Raw genomic sequence first — 16202 nt, 5'->3', positions numbered from 1 at the left:
CTTTGGGTTATACTGCTGCAAGGAATGAAGTTCTTAATTAACAGACACTAGCAACATGGGAAAGTTGGTAGAGGAATAGAACAAATTAATGCAGTGGCACCCAAAGAGAATAAAAGCATTGACTGCTGAACACTGAGTGCTAGTGGAAAGGTGGAGGAAGAAGAAATATTAGGAAAAGGTGGCCTTTGACAATCTGAAGATAAATGGCTATTAGGGAGGTGCTGACTGACATGTGGGGCTTTGATTTCCCTGAGAAAGGCACCTTTCCCGCTATCAAAGGATATTTACTGCCTGTGCATGACTGAGACTGAACAGCCAACAATGCCAACAGAAGATTACCTTTCGAGGCATACATATGCATGTGAGAAAAGGAAAGGCGGGTAGATTTTGTGCAAATCGTGTCATCTTTCAGTTTTCTGAGTTATAAATAGAGGCTGTGGTGGCTGCTGCTTTGGAAAATGCTTGGAGATCCGCAGGTGGAGGGAATGATGTTATGCTATTCAAAACCAGGGCTAAACATTTAAGAAAACTGCACAAGAAGGGAGACCCGTGGCACTTTGCTAAGAAACGTGGTTCAAAAGTTCCCTCATCCAAATAATTGCTTCTCAAAGTGTAATCTCCCTCAGCACCGAAGTAGGAAGATGCCGCTCATTTCCTCTTTGAGTTTTCATTAAGTCACAGCACTGCTTTTCTAACAGGCTGACAGGCATGATTTTACAACAGAGTTCCTCTGGCACTAGAGGAGACACCCATCCACGAGTACACAAAAATAGGTGACTGATGATTAACTAGGCTGCTGCTAAAGAAGCAGGATGACTTTGTGCTTGTTACAGAGCCAGGGTGATGACGGCGCCTGTCTGCTTGGAGTTCATTAGGCTCAGAAATACCGAAACAAAGGGTGTTCGGTCTTTCAAAATAAAATACCTCCGGGTAGGAAGGTAATATGACAGAAAGACAGAAAGAGCTTAGGGACATTTGCACTTTACTTTTATCTGCTAATTACCTCCCAATCTATCCTTCTCCCCAGCAACGCTGGATAATCACCTGAGTATATCCCTGAGTGTATCCCTGAGCCCTTTCATCGTCAGTTGTAAGGTGGCAATGTGGCCACCCCACTCCTAGATTATCCAAATGTTTCACAGTGTTCAACACAGGTATTACGTGCTTAAAGGATTTTATTTGTTTATTTATCAAGATCTGTGTAACAAGGTAGTGCTCTGTTTCCCATCTCTTAAGACAGGGAAGTGAGTCACAAAGGTACTTGCTTCTTCCACACTTACACTGGGGGTCTGTGGCAGGGCAGGGAATTAAACCTAGCTTCCAAAATCCTAAATGAGTGCCTGTAATCACTGCACCACTCTTCTTGCCTTCCACCAATCCAGCAGCAATGAATACAGTCTCCATATGCTTCAGGTGCGTCTAAAGATTACTTTGAGAATACCTACATAGCCTGATCTATCAGCATGAATAACCTAGCAAGATTATTTTTAATGCCAAGAAAAAATGTTTTGGTTCCTCAAGTACCTACAGGTTTCAAATAGATTTTTTTTCCCCTCAGCTATGGATTAAAGTATAAAAACATCCAGTATAAAACACAAGTTGGCAGTTGCATTAAATATATTGACTTCAGACTAACGCAGAACAGTGAAGAAACTAAACTGCAATGAGAATAAAGACTGGGGTGGGTTGTTGGGGTTTTGTTGGTTTGGGGGTTTGGGTTTTTTTTTGGTTTGGGGTTTGTTTTTTGGTTTGGGTTTGGGTTTTTTCCAGAAAAAAAGTGGAAACCAGAGAACACCTTATGATAACGAACCCAGTGTACAGGCTATAACAATTGGTTATAAAACAAGAACTGGAGAACATGGAGAGAACATGGAGTTTTCACAACATAAGGGGCACCTACTACTTGATAGACCATAGTTCAAATACATGGGGGGGGTGGGAGGCTATAATCCATATAACTTACAGTCAATTACCTTATACTTCATTGAATTAAAGAAGTTGCACATCAAAAGTCCATGTGCAAAGGATGCAATCACAATACTATGCTCTTAGGTTTTTTTCTTCATTTTGAACAGTCAAATGATATTTTCTTTACTAAAAAACAAAGCCTGAAAATAAACCAGTTTGATCCTTCCACCTCCAAGGAAACGACTCTGCCTGAGGCACTCTGCAGCCTCTCTGTCCTTCTACCCAAGACTCTATTTTTAGGGGGACCTTATGGCATCATTGAAAATTTGACCATTATCTTTCAACCAACACAACTAAACAAAGAAAAGGAGACACTTTTGTCCTGAAAAGACACTCTTGTTTCTCCTGCTACTGGCTGTTTCACACACAGCACACATGATATTGGGGAAAGCAGAACCTCAATTCTAAAAGAAAATCCTGCCCCAAGAGGGCTAACATTCCTGTTCTCCATCTTTAGATATTTCACCATTACAACAACTGAGAATCACTACATAATCTGCATCTGACTTAAAAAAATAAAATGAAATTGAAGGATGTTAATACCACTTCACACTTCTCCAGTAGCTTGCATCCAAACAGTCCAAAGCTGAACTGACCAAATGCAGGCTCTTTCCGCCCCAAGACATGAACCCACTGTGCAGACAAGAGAAGATCAGTCACAGAGAGACAAACTGACCTACCTAACACCAAACCGCTGGTGAAGTGCCGATGCTCACCCCAAATGTCTAAGTGGCTCTCCTGACTCAAACTGAATAGGAAGCTGGTGACTTACAGAAAAGAGTCTGGAGATCTGTCTCAGAACATAACTCCAAAACTCTGTTTGTCTTGTTCAAAGTCTGTAAGTAATTGGGCTGGAACCTTCCAGAGATGGAATATTTTCTCTCATGGGAAACAGAAATGATCCTGATCCTTTATCTCCATCTGAGTAGGAACAGTGGGGGAAAGAACGGAACCCCAGAAGTTAAATAGCTCCCCCAAAATAAACATTGCCTGACACCGTTCAGTTCCCACATACTATGGAAGATACTGGTTGCTTGGATTGGTGAGAGGGCAAGTGAGATAAGCCAGTTTTGTTTCCCTCCAAGCTACTCTACTATAAATTGAAGGTAGTTGTTTACCTGAAAGTAAAAGGATACAGGAGGAATGACCTGCTTGATTAGAGAATCCCCAAAAGTCAGATGGTAAGCCTTCTGGGACAGGGACAGTTTCTGCCAATTCTTGGTTGGTTCCTAAAACTCTCAGGTCAAAACGAAATGAGAGCCATGCTGTATAAAAGTTAGCATGTTCCTCCCTGCCAGCATGTGCTAATATAAACAGGAGGACTCCGGGCGCCTTTCTGACCGATGCAGGAAGACATTGGCAAAAAAAATTAGTCATGCTCTTCCTTCCCAGAGCCATAAACACCCCTCAGGACTTCCAATGCATTAAATTGCCTGTCCCCTCCAAGGGCTGAACATGCTACTTCATCATCTGGAAACTACACTGCAAGGGCTCCTTAAACCCTGAGCTGACTAGTAGGTATCCTAATTATAAAATAATTTAATCTTTGACTCTAGGTGAAGATTACAGAGTCACTCCACACATTTCAGGGCTGCTCACTGATCAGACTCCCCCTGCCCATTGTATTCCAGTGATCTCCACTTATCTGGTATCTGAGCAGTTAATAATTTTTAATGTCTTTTGCTGTGTGACACCTTTAGTAGGTCTGACAGAGCTTTTGCCCAGGATCAATATCTAACCCCCAGCTTCCCCAGGAGCTCCCTAGCAGCTGGCAAGTTAGACAACAGCACATCTCCAGCTCACACCCTGGCAGGTCTGGGCATGGAAACCCGGTGTTCAGCTGACCTAATACCTCAGCTGCCGGTCCTCCTGCCTTTGGGGCTCCTGATCCTTCGCAACCAGAGAAGAAAAGAAGTGAACTAGAAAAACAAACAAATCAGGTAACTTACTTACTAACAGCGGCTCTGCATCAGTCTTGTGCCTTGGCACTTCGGGGATACTGGACGGTGACAGGACTGAGAGGTAGGTAAAACGGCTGCTGGAAAAGTGTCTGATCCATGCCATCACCAGAGAGCTGGGGTCGTCTTCTGATCCCTGGGCTGTCTCCTTCCTTCTTCCCTTTGCCTGTTGTTAGAAAACATTTATGTGGCACTGAAGATGTAAATGCACACGCCCCTGTCCCTACGGTATCCCTGATCTCCCCCGCTCTGTCAGAGCTCACACGGGGCGCTCCAAACCCTCACCCTCCACTGCTGCAGTGCTACTTTTGTGCCTGGCAGACGCCTGCCTCCCCTCGCCCCTGCTCTCTGCCATGCGAATGAATTCTTGGCGGTGTAAGGCTGGTTAAGGGGCTGGGGCGGAGGGGAGGGAGCGGAGCGGGCGGCATGTGATGGGGAGCATTGGCTGTTCTGAATGAGCAGCAGAGGGAAGGGGGGGTGGGGGGGTGGGGGAGGGGTTTAACCGCTGCCTGGCACGGGAGGGGCTTTGGGGCGGGCGGAGGGGCGGGTTCGGTGCTCGGGAAGATGCGAGCACCGCGCTCCCCCCTCCCCGCAGGGCTTTGCCCCCCCTCGCAGGGTCGCTTCTCCTCCCGTGCCTGCTGCCCGGCTCCCCGCCGCCTGGGCTCCCCTTCCCCGGGGGGCTCTCGTGGTTTTAGGGGGTGGGGGCTGCGTTCTTGTCTGAACATCACACGGACAGAAAGCGGATCCTAAAAGCAGGAGAGCGGGGAGCATGCAGAAGCTGCACATTTAACAGGGCGCACATGTACGTGTTCATTGGCACTGTAGAAACTCTCTTCCAGGCTGGACCAAGGAATTTGGGAAAGTGGGGAGGAGGCAGGGCACGATTCCTCCTGCACTCTGCCTGTCAACCATCCAGCTGCTGAAATGGTGTTTGCTGAGTTGTGTTGTTTGCCTGTGATCCAGCAAGTCCCAGGGAATGCTCCCAAAGCTCTTCAGTGGTGTGCGGCATTTTTTGTCTTTCTCTTTTTTCTCCTTTTTTTCTCTCTTTTTTTTTTTTTTTTTTTTAAATCATTGATAATACCACACTGTCTCCCTAGCTTAGTAAAATATTTCCTCTTCTGAAAAGCAAATGTCAGGCCAGCTACATACATGAGGCAGATCTGCCTGGTGAGGACAGGTTCCCTTCAGGCATTGCTGCCCTGTTCCCCTCACCCTGTCCTCCCCCTCTGTTCCAGGACCACAAGTGTTACAGCCCACCAGTACTGCTTTCACAGGAGGTTTACTGGTCAGGAAAAGAGAACTTGTTCAAACTAAGCACCATACAGGAGTGTGTCAGTATTGCTGGAATCTGAAAGCTATTTTTTCCATGTTCTGCTTGAAAGCTATTTCTTCCATGTTCTGCTTTGAATGACTTCCAGTTTTTTAAAATTGTTTTAAAGTTATACTATTGCTAATGAAATACGTCAGCATTAGAATGACTTTTTTTTATTTTACTGTGTGGACATTTCACAACTTATTATTTGAATTCTTGTTTTGGAACAGGAAAAAATACGATCTAAGGGAACTTCCTAGAGATCAGAAAAATCCGATTCCTAACCATCTTAAATCTAAGATACGCAACTCCTTATTATGGAAGCTAGACTGGAAAAATTCAAAGACAGACACACTAAAGAAAGGGGCATAACCACGGCTTTGAATATCATTAATAGTCATGTTGCACAGGGGACTGGGTTAAGAAAGCACATCTCTATAAACATAGCGCTTCACAGTGCTCCTGTTCTCTAATCTCGATGTGGAGGTTGGACCTCACCAGATGGGATAGGAATCTGGTGCCAGGCCAAGGACTTAGGCCATTAAAAATTAGTTTTGCGGATGTAATTTTGTTTTTTCCACTTGTTGTTAGTTTGTATTTCCCACTTCACCACGGTATGGGCAATGAGATCAGACTAGCCAGTCTGGCTCCGGTGTCACATGCGTTAGAATAGTGCTACCCCATCTAGGTTGCAAACAGCACGGAGGACTAAATTCAAATCAGCAGTGAAACTATTTGCCATGCAAGTAAAAGGCATGGAAATAACCTGTTGATTAAATCTTATGAAATTATGTTAAATTAGATCTTCTGTCTGCTCATAACTGCAAGGAATGCTCTTTCAAGCACTATTTATTTTACCTTTTAGGAGTATGTCTACGATACATGAAGTAGTTTATAAAAGTGCTATTTGGGGAGTACATTAACAGTTTTGGATTTTTAATAAGCATTCAAACTTACTTCAACAGTAATTCATACAAGATGAGAGTCAGTCCGCCCTAAAACCATAACATTGGCTTTCAGAGCAGGTTAGGTCCCTAGATCCTGCTCCACCAGCACTAAGGACAGTGTCACCTTCATAAAGGCATCAGCTCTGCTACTTCTTTCATTTACTCTCTTGTAATAAGATTTAATAATAAATTATTAAATATTGAATAAATATTGAAAAAATGTTGAATAAAAAAAATAAGAAGGAAATTTTTGTGCTAGGAAAAGCTGTCCAGCCAGCAGCCCTAGAGGAACAGAGTTTCTGCCAGTCTGCAAAGCTAGCATGACACGGTCGGTCGAGGAGACCCTTCAGTCCCACCACCCACCCACACTTAGCCAGTGCACCTCAACTACCAGCCCAGTTAGACAGCCTCTAAGTGGACTGGGGTCTCCCAGACGCGCAGAGGAGTGGGCTGACAGTACAGTCACTCCTGTGGTGATCGTTTGCCCACCTTGAGCCACACCACTGCATCGCTCCCATGCAAGAAATGGCACTGCGTTTCGTGCAACGTCAATAAAAGCATTTTCACGTTTTGAGCAGACTCCTCTTTCTTCTGACAGGAGTGAAACTCTGCTAACAGGCACTGCCATCTGCTGGCACCATGTCCTGCCACCGATTCCCCTGCAAACACCGAGCAAAGTGGGGCACCGTGAGGGTTTAAAGCTGTCTGGATTTTCGCAGCACCCACTATCCGGCAAGGCTGCCGAAAGTCCTGTTTCCCCAGCATCTCACATGTATTATACAGCTGGAGAAAAAGAGACCTCTCCTCTGACAATACTTGCCAGTTCACGAGTAGGTGTATAATTTTGATGCTCTTCTCTTTTTGCCACTGCTCTGCCAATACCTTGTACGATTACAGAGTGCTGTGCTCACACCTCTGTCCAGACGCCAGCTCAGAGAGAGTGGGATCGCAGCATGGATCTGGAGATGCCCCCCAGCACGCCCCATCCTTGCATTTGTGTGCTGTGGTTGGTGTCTGTCACAGGACCTGACACATCCCAAAGCACAGAAAAGGGGGCACTTGAGAGGTACATACTTGGTCAGTGTTAAAGGCCTCTTAGGAGCCATTTATTGAATCTCCAGAGAGGTGGTACCTTTAGCACGGGTCCACGTGAGTACATGCATCTTGCATTTTGCTTCCTTATTCATGCACTGTAAACTAGTGTGTTCTTTCACGTATTAGACATCTTCCAATTTGTACTGATTAAAGACAAGCCAGTCCTGAAAACAGTTTTTCAGCTGGAAACTACACTTTGGTGAGTCAGTGACATCAATGTTCCTTTTCTAAGGTGGTTAAAAAGTTATCAGTGGCCTCACAAGTTTGAAATATGTTCAAGAACTCCAGGTAATAGCTTGCTGCAGAAGGGCAGGTTTAACACAATATGGAAATGAGGTTTGGGTATGCTCCCAGGCTAGTATGTGCGCAAGAAAATGTAGAGGGATTGTGTTTCTGAGTTCTCTCAGTGTTTGGGATGGGATTCACCTTCAGCAATGCCATTTAGGATGTGCTGGTCGAGTCTAAACAGCCACGCTATTTCCTTTCTAACTGATGCAGAAAGACAGGTAGTATCAGAAGGCATCTAAATCAGACCCTTACGTTAGAATGGGATAAACAAGCTAATTGCAGGAGTGCGTAGATACAAATTTCACTTTAGTGCAACATCTTGGATTTCCTGGGGGTGCTCATAAGCTCTAACAGCTGTGCTTCACTGTCCCAAGGATGTACGGGGCTATTTACAGGGGTGAAATTATGGCAACTGTGGAATGCTTAGCTCCGATTTGCACATAGAACAACAATATGTGGAAGAACAAACTTTAATCTCATTTTGGTATAACTAAATAGCTCTCTGAGGACATTATGTATATAAAAAGCTCTCGTAAAACAAACAGTTTGGATTTTTGCTGGTGCCTATAAGAATGCAGCAGGGCAGTCCAAGTTTAGAGCTTTCATCACCCAAATGGGAAGTAACCTCCATTTTCCTGAGGCTTCACTGCACATAAATGACACCCCCCCACCCCCACCCCCCGCCTAGATAAGCCCAGACCAGCCCATGACATTTATTACCCAAAGGGACAGCCTTCAATCTGAGCACCAGTGACAGAATCTGAAGCTTGTTCTGAAATCAGTGGAGGCTGTCTTTACATGTATTGAGAGGAGAGGGAGCAACAGTGCCTTCAGGGAGCATTTTAATTTGTTGTGCAATTTGATCTTTGGAACAAGAGATGTCTCTTCCCGTTTGTCAGCCATTAACCTCCCATCTCACTAGAAGAAAACACGGGTTGTAAGAGTCAGTGCTGGAAAGAGCTTCTAAGATTGTCTCATCCACCTCCACTCTTCCCTGGTGCACTCAGCTGAAGAGGAGCTGAGCTTTCAAGTAAAGCTCTGAGAATCTGGATGTGACAGTCACCCACTCTGTCTCGACTTCCTTTTGTGTTTTGGGGTTTATTCAAACTCTAAACTCAAGATGAAACCTGGGAAGTAGGAACAAGAACAGACAAGAGGAAGGAAAATTTCCGTAATAAACCCAAACTCCTCTGTAAGGCATGTGTGGGGGAGTCTGCCTGCCATCTCCTTTGATATGATAATGAGGAGCTAACGCTAACCTGGGGAAAGAGACAGCTCTTCTGGCAGCTATGTGGGGCTAGATTTGTGCCAGCCAACACACAGCCCAAGCCATGGCTTGCTTTTAACTTCTGGATTGCCCAAAAAATGCGTTAGTCCAGTTCTTAGTGAAGTACTGTTATAATTAACGCTAATTAAGCTCTTCTTTTGCAGGTGCAGCAGCAGAACCTAAGGCTGAAGGGTGCCCAGAGACTAAACTTCCCACTGAGGCCCACGGTGGCTGCAGGGCTGGAAAGCACTGGCAAGGGGCCCGATTTGAGTGTGTGTGATCTTGCACGCACATGACATCTCTGAATGAACTGCCTCGCCAGTTTAAGGGGCGCGGGGCTCCTCACCGCCTGTGAGGTCAGAAACGCCACCGCCACAAACATGCAGCACCCACAGCACGCTGCCAATGATGGCAAATTTATGAAAATAATTTCCTTGCTACAATTCAAAAAGATTTCTGACAAAAGCAAATGCCTCGGCTCTTTCAGGCAGGAATCTTACTGCATTAACCTCCCTCCTAAAAACATACAGCCTTCCCTTGGCGGAGGGGTATGGGTGCAGGCAGGACGTAACCAGAACGGTGCAGCGTGTTTCTCAAACTCAGCCCCTCCACTGAAAAAGGATCTCACCGCTAGCTTGCGGTTTCCCCAGCAATGGTAGGAGATAGACAACAGGTAGTGCCAGCAACTCCTTCATTGAACTATGAGGAATCTACCAGGGTGTTTAGTTGATTCTAAGGGATTCCGAAAATGTCTTTGCATGAGAGACTTAAATTTTGCCTTTGGGCACCAGCAGGAGCTCAACCAAAGCCCAGCCTGCACACTTGAAGTCCTGGATTGTTGCCCTCTGTGAAATAACGATCTGCTGAACATCGCAGATCGGTGCAATACGGTCACTTCCAGCATATTCTGTGGTTACTTAGCGGAAAGCACAATCTATGGGGCAAAAATAATCTCCCAAAGATAGATTTTAGGCAATGCACATCAGTACGTCCAGTTTATTTAATTGGCATCTTTTAGTACTATTTCCAACCCACTCTTAGGAAGTAAAAGCAACTCAGGATTTGTTCTAGCAGGTCTCACACGTCACTGCTTTGAGTTCACTTCAGGATTCTTCTCAGCTCTACTCTGGCTGCAGAAAAAGTGACCCCCACTGACTCTAATGAAGTCTTTTTATTACTGTTTAATCTCCTGTGTGTCTGGCAGCAGGCTGGCAGCCCCGGGGACAAAAGGCCTCTATTGAGCCACAAATGGGTACTGCAGGGACAGCCTTCACACCCCAAGTGTATTCAGGTGACTGGACAGGGCAGCTCGGGAGCCCGGAGAGGCTGTTCAGGGGGCTAACCAGCACCAGGGTGATAGGCGGATTAGCTGGTAATAGCCGGGCGATTAACCCTTGGCTTCTCTTTCAGTTAGCGTTGGCTGTGGTGCTGCTCAGAGCCTTGTCCCTTAGGATCTGGCTGATGTCACCAGGGGGTTAAAGCTTCAGTCATGGCTAACCCAGGCTAGATCTGAACTGACCCAGGTTAGACCTGAACTGACCCAGGCTAGATCTGAACTAACCCAGGTTAGACCTGAACTAACCCAGGCTAGACCTGAACTAACCCAGGTTAGACCTGAACTGACCCAGGCTAGATCTGAACTAACCCAGGTTAGACCTGAACTGACCCAGGCTAGATCTGAACTGACCCAGGTTAGACCTGAACTGACCCAGGCTAGATCTGAACTAACCTAGGCTAGATCTGAACTAACCCAGGCTAGATCTGAACTAACCCAGGCTAGATCTGAACTAACTCAGGATAGATCTGAACTGACCCAGGCTAGATCTGAACGAACCCAGGCTAGACCTGAAGTAACCTAGACTAGATCTGAACTAACCTAGATTAGATCTGAAGTAACTCAGGCTAGATCTGAACTGATGTAGGCTAGATCTGAAATAACCTAGGCTAGATCTGAAATAACCCAGGCTAGATCTGAAATAACCTAGGCTAGATTTGAACTGACCCAGGCTAGATCTGAAATAACCTAGGCTAGATCTGAACTAACCCAGGCTAGAACTGAACTAACCTAGGCTAGATCTGAACTAACCCAGGCTAGACCTGAACTGACCCAGCCTAGATCTGAACTAGCTCAGGCTAGAACTGAACTAACCTTGACTAGATCTGAACTGAGATCTAAAGGTGAAAAATCTCCAAACCCCGTTCCAAGTTCACAAAATACACAGCTCTGAATTTTACTAAAACACCTAAGCTGTACCTTCTGCTGGGATCCTTTTGGTGTGAGAAGGTAGTCGGAGGGTCCGTAACAGAACCAAGATGTGAAATCCTGCTGCCAGAATCGAGTAAAATAGTGGTTGCTTATCACACATGACTACAGCAGACCGTGTCTGCACATTCTTTTCCCCTGCAAGGGCTGGAAGTGTTCTGCCAGGCAAAGTTTTTGCTTTGCCAAAATTCCAGCGCTTCAGCTGGGCAGTGGATCTCCCCTGCAATTCAGGTTTTTTCTTCCACACGCAGACCTTCAAGCCAATTTCTGAGATGCACATTACTACAACAATTTCTAGGGAGTCATTAGGAATAAACCCCACGTTCCACTCTTACCTGAAGTGGCTATGTCCAGTAAGCAGTCTGCATGGACTGGTGAAATTCAGGAACTACAATTGTTTATTAGAAGACCCCAGTAGCAGTTAGGTTATTTCTGAGCTCTTAGATTTCCACATAATTTACTAACATTTGGAAGATTTTCAGCGGCTTTTCAGTCATTCGGGAGCTTAAGAGAGCTATTTCTAGAATTTTTTTTCCAGACCCTGCAGCAGCATTCAATATTTATAAGGAATTCCCTGCCTTGGTAGCAACAACTGATGGTTACGAAAAATAAGTACACTATAAAATGCATTAATATTTTAAGTCTGCCAAAGATTGCTAGATGAAGATATTTTCAGCTTTTGCCTGACTGGTTGATGTTTAGTTCAAGCAAGTAACTGACAAAAGGAAACATATCCAGGAGGGAAAGGAGAGGGTGTCCGGGAACTTGCAACAGCTACAGAAAAAGATTTTTCCATGTTTACATAATAAAACAGCAGCAGAACCAGGAAAAGAACCAGTCAACCAGTTTCTGCTCCAGCCACTTATGCAGGGAACCACACTGTCTATTGCGCGCTCAGATACCGCTGTAGGATTCTGTAGTACATGAACAAAACCTTTCCCCACCCTCCAAATAAAATTTTGAGATTGTGCTGAACCTAGGCTTGTCCACAAAAACGCAAATAACTCGTGTTTAATGATGCAACGGAGAGAAAAGCTAAATCTTGATACCGCTGTAACGAAGTGCCTTTTTATGAACACTCCTGTATGCTCGCTGCCTGACAATACTGGACATGATCCAGGTCTGTTTACAGTGCCAGCATGTCTGTGTCCCTGACTCCTGGCACATCTGTACATTTTGTTCTTGGCATATTTGTATCTATGGAGCGAGCTGACCTTGAAAGTGTCATCAGAGGGGAAAAAAAAATTTACAAAAAGCCAGCAGCCAGAAAGCCTACCACCCCCCATATATTTCACAGTTATTATCAGAATATTTTTCCTCTGTTCTGTTTGCACAGAGATGACATTCAATAACACTGAAAGTGTTCTTACTGTCCCTAGAGAGGCCTGTTCAGAGTAAAACCGAAGGAAATTAAAGACCTATCAAGCAATCCCCTGATAGAGGTTCATAAATATAAAACTGCAAGCAGTGACTGGCTAAAGCACTAAGGACAAAATGTGCTAAACCTCTCTGCCTCGGGTCCCTCCCTTCCTGCCTCCCCCGTATTCCCTGCTCTGCAAGGAGACGGGGCAGGTTCCCTACCGCTCGTTATCACTGCATATTCATGTAAAACAGAGAGGATGAAGCATTTGCTGCGGGACTAAAGGGCGTCTGTGACAGCAAGGCTTTGCAGCCATCTCTAAAAATACACCACTCTTTCAGGGTGCAGCCTACTGCTGCAGCAGCTCAGGGAGTGGAATGGTGTGTGATGGGACGCACTGAGGCAGCGCACTAGTGCGCTGAGGCAGATGATGCACAGACTATGGGGTCTGAGTTCCCCAGAAAAACAAGCGATGCAGACACCCGCTAGTCGGTCCTGCCAGACCCTGTCCCTTGACACAGTCTGTAAGCGGGCTGGCGTGCCTGGAGACCTGCCTTGAAGTGTTTCCCATCCTCTTGAAGCACAAACAGCCAAGTTTCGCTGTGACCTGCTTTACAACCGTGTGAAACCATGATGCAGCTCCGTGATGAGGACCTTCCAGGCAGTCCTGAGGAAGAGGCTGCGCTGCAGAAAGACAAACTGGGTCCTCTGCAATCTTCAGGCTCAGACTTCACTGGAAGTATGCTGAGTTCAAGTACACTGCCATGCTCACTAAATTGCTCCCTTACATGCTGTAATTTGTGCAGCAACAGCTCACTAAAGTTGCAGCAAAACTGCTGGATTTACGCTGCAGTTGTTCGGTGAAGCGTTCCTTCCTGGTTGGATTTGCCTGGGGCTTATCCTTTGCCACCAATTCAAAATCTCCGATCTGCCTAGCGCTAAAATTGCACAAGGAAAGATGCTTCACCCAAACGGATGAAATTTACTTTACTTTTCTGATATTCATGAAATTTGTCCACTGTTTGATATATCTGAGCCTGAGATTAAGGAGATCAGTGTGATCTCAGGCCATTACAGAACTTTCTCAGCATGCAATACAACCATAGAAATAACTCAGATGACTCTACGAGTCACACTGCTCTCTGTTGTAAGAGCAGACATGAGGAATTATTGACTAGATTTCCCAGAACGTACCAGTGTAAATGAGGCATAACACCAGAATGTCAAAAAGCATAAAAATATGTTTTCCCAGGAAATATTATGCCATATGGACATGGTCTTTGTTCTGGTGAGGCTTCTTTCAGTTCCCCAGGCTTTTCTATGTCATAATGTTTTCTAGCAAGGCGACTGGGTTATGTCATCTCAGCACATAAGTAGCCTTGGGCTGTGGTGTTTCCACACTAACAATACCACTGGAACTTGCAGATTCAGTACTGTCCCATTCACAGAGAATTGATTTGTTTGTGCTGACAGCTTGCATACACCTTGTCATACAATAAAGTTACTGAAACGGAATTGCCAGAAAGGCTACGTTCATTGCTTTGGGTGATTTATCCAGGACTTCAGCAGTATGAGGCAATGCCAAGAAAATTCCCTCATGTACCTACAGCAGATGTTGTTCTCATCTGAACTATGTTAAATCTGAGATAAAACTACTAAAGCCAACAGACATGTAGTGCTACTATCACCCTTGTTTCAACTCAGAACAACGCTCCCCCCTAGGTCCACCCCTCCATCCCCAGAAACTCAGGAAAACAACCACAGCTGGCAAAGGTTCAGCCTCTCTGATTTCACCTGTTTGCTGTGCAAAATGATTTTGGCATACAAAAAAAGACTGACTCATCATTTATTTTGTTTTTTACCGACAACACCGGCCCTAATTTAACAAGGAAGATGGAGCTTTGTGGTACTTTAGGCACATGGCGTGAAAATGCTAACAGAAGCACTAAGCTTCAGCTTCCCCCCTGGTTGCTTTCATCTTTTTAAGGAGTTTGCCCATCCCATGCAGAGCCAGCATGCCCTCAAGCAGTCCCTGCACAGCCCAGTAGAGGGTACTGGGCAGCCACATTGCTTTTTTGCTCTCCTGACCATACTCAGGGGTATAGCCACACACGTTTCTGAAATATTTAACCATGCATCCTGTTTGCAAGAAGGTACAAAAGGTTAAGCACGAAGCAGAAGCTTTACCAAAATAAGGTCTTTCCCCACAGCTGTTTCATGGAAATGGTACATGGCAATTTTAAGTACTTTACCCGTACATGAGGACTACATACAAGTTTACAGTTCTAGAAAATACTTATGAGTTGCTGTGAAGGACAAGCATGTTTTGGCACATCTACCATTTGCAGAACAGACCATGCAACACCAAGGTTCATCTCAGTGTGGGTGATGGAGCCCTACAGAAAATCTTGCTACAAGAGGTGAAGGTGCCTGCCTGGGCATAAACCAGGCTTCTCTTCATGGCTCTGTGGAACTGGACACGAAAAAAAAAGATATTGTCAAGGGGAAACTTCAGCACAAAAAGGCTTCAGTGTATGGACACATTGTGAGAGGAAGGACAGAGGACTGTCTTCAGCTACCTAACCCAGTTATTGAATCTGCTATGGCAGTATCAGGTCAAGAGAGATAAGTAGCCAGCCTTATTCAGAGCTGGCTAAATTCCTGCTTCCTATGTCAGCACTAAGGCAGAGCCTCTAGAGCCAGCTGCCTCTTGAAGGAAGCTGTGCATCACCCAGAGCAACTTGTCCAAAAGTTAACTAGGAACAGTCCAGCCAGAGCTATTTCACTGTCCCCCAGAGACCATGTTTTCCCCAGCCTGCATATTAAGCCTTGCATACCCGAAGACACACCACTGACCATTTTCATTGCTCATACAAAACTAGCAGGCTATAGCTGATACCACATTTGGTAGCAGAAAGCAGCCTGAAGTAACAGCTCTCTGCTACCAAGCCTGGTCTTACTGCCCTCCCGAGTGACTCATTTTGATGGGTTCACTCATCTGTAAAACAGTCATTCTTTACACGGCTATTTCTAACGTCCTGACCTTCAAAAGCAAGGCCCAGGTTTTTTGCATGATCGTCTAGTAAACATACTTTTGTAAAAAGAGCATTTGGTGAAGTACCTGCAGTTTTTTGCTGGGAGGGGGGAACAGGATGCTTCCTCATTTTTTTTCTTTGTTAACAGCAACCACACACAAAATCAATGGCAACTTTTCTGGGTACAATGTGAGACTGCCAGCCCACTCTGCTGCCCTTAGAAGGATGAAGTTACCACCCAGCTCTGTTATTCCTCACGTTAAAGGGTCAGCTGTGGATTTACCAGAGGGAGGGCAGGAGGAACAGGGGCTACAGTTCCCATTAGCACCGCCTACATGGCATACATGCTTTTCAGTCATGCTTGCAGCTGCTTAGAAGTACGAACTTGGCTTCTGGATCCAGCTCTCCCTGCAGAGACATTGCCTGAATTTCACAAGGCCAGGCTCCACGGGACTGACCTAAACTCAGACATTTGCTGATAACCCTTTTCCCAGTGAAAGAACCAAACAAAGAGCATGATACATGTGAAGAGGATGTGCTGGTTTCTTCACTACCCTGTCCTGCGTCTGGGACCATAGACTCATAGAATCATTTAGGATGGAAAAGACCTTTGAGATCATCAAGTCCAACTGTTAAACCGTATTCCTCCTCTTGGGAAATAACTAAATAAACAATCACTCCAGACAACTTGCTCACTTCCTTACTCTGC

General features: G+C 45.3%; 1 protein-coding gene across 3 annotated transcripts in view; it reads right to left on the bottom strand.

The window, feature by feature from the left end:
• The window catches only part of KCNJ5 (potassium inwardly rectifying channel subfamily J member 5), a 66273-nt gene that overhangs the window by 17343 nt on the left and 32728 nt on the right, over window positions 1–16202 (bottom strand). The window contains exons 1-2 of one of the 3 annotated variants that reach the window (XM_040615937.1): window positions 4212–4366; window positions 3922–4092 (exon numbers count right to left, since the gene is read on the bottom strand). In XM_040615937.1, the coding sequence (XP_040471871.1) occupies window positions 3922–3938 (17 nt within the window). In that variant the 5' untranslated portion in view covers window positions 3939–4092; window positions 4212–4366. Of the gene's footprint in view, window positions 1–3917; window positions 4093–4211; window positions 4367–16202 lie in introns of those variants that run through there. The other 2 variants (XM_040615935.1, XM_040615938.1) reach the window with 2 other exon arrangements.

The sequence above is a fragment of the Falco naumanni genome, chromosome 16 (genome assembly GCF_017639655.2).
Source record: "Falco naumanni isolate bFalNau1 chromosome 16, bFalNau1.pat, whole genome shotgun sequence".
In the NCBI taxonomy this organism is placed as follows: domain Eukaryota; kingdom Metazoa; phylum Chordata; class Aves; order Falconiformes; family Falconidae; genus Falco; species Falco naumanni.
This window is presented reverse-complemented; position numbering and strand designations above follow the sequence as displayed.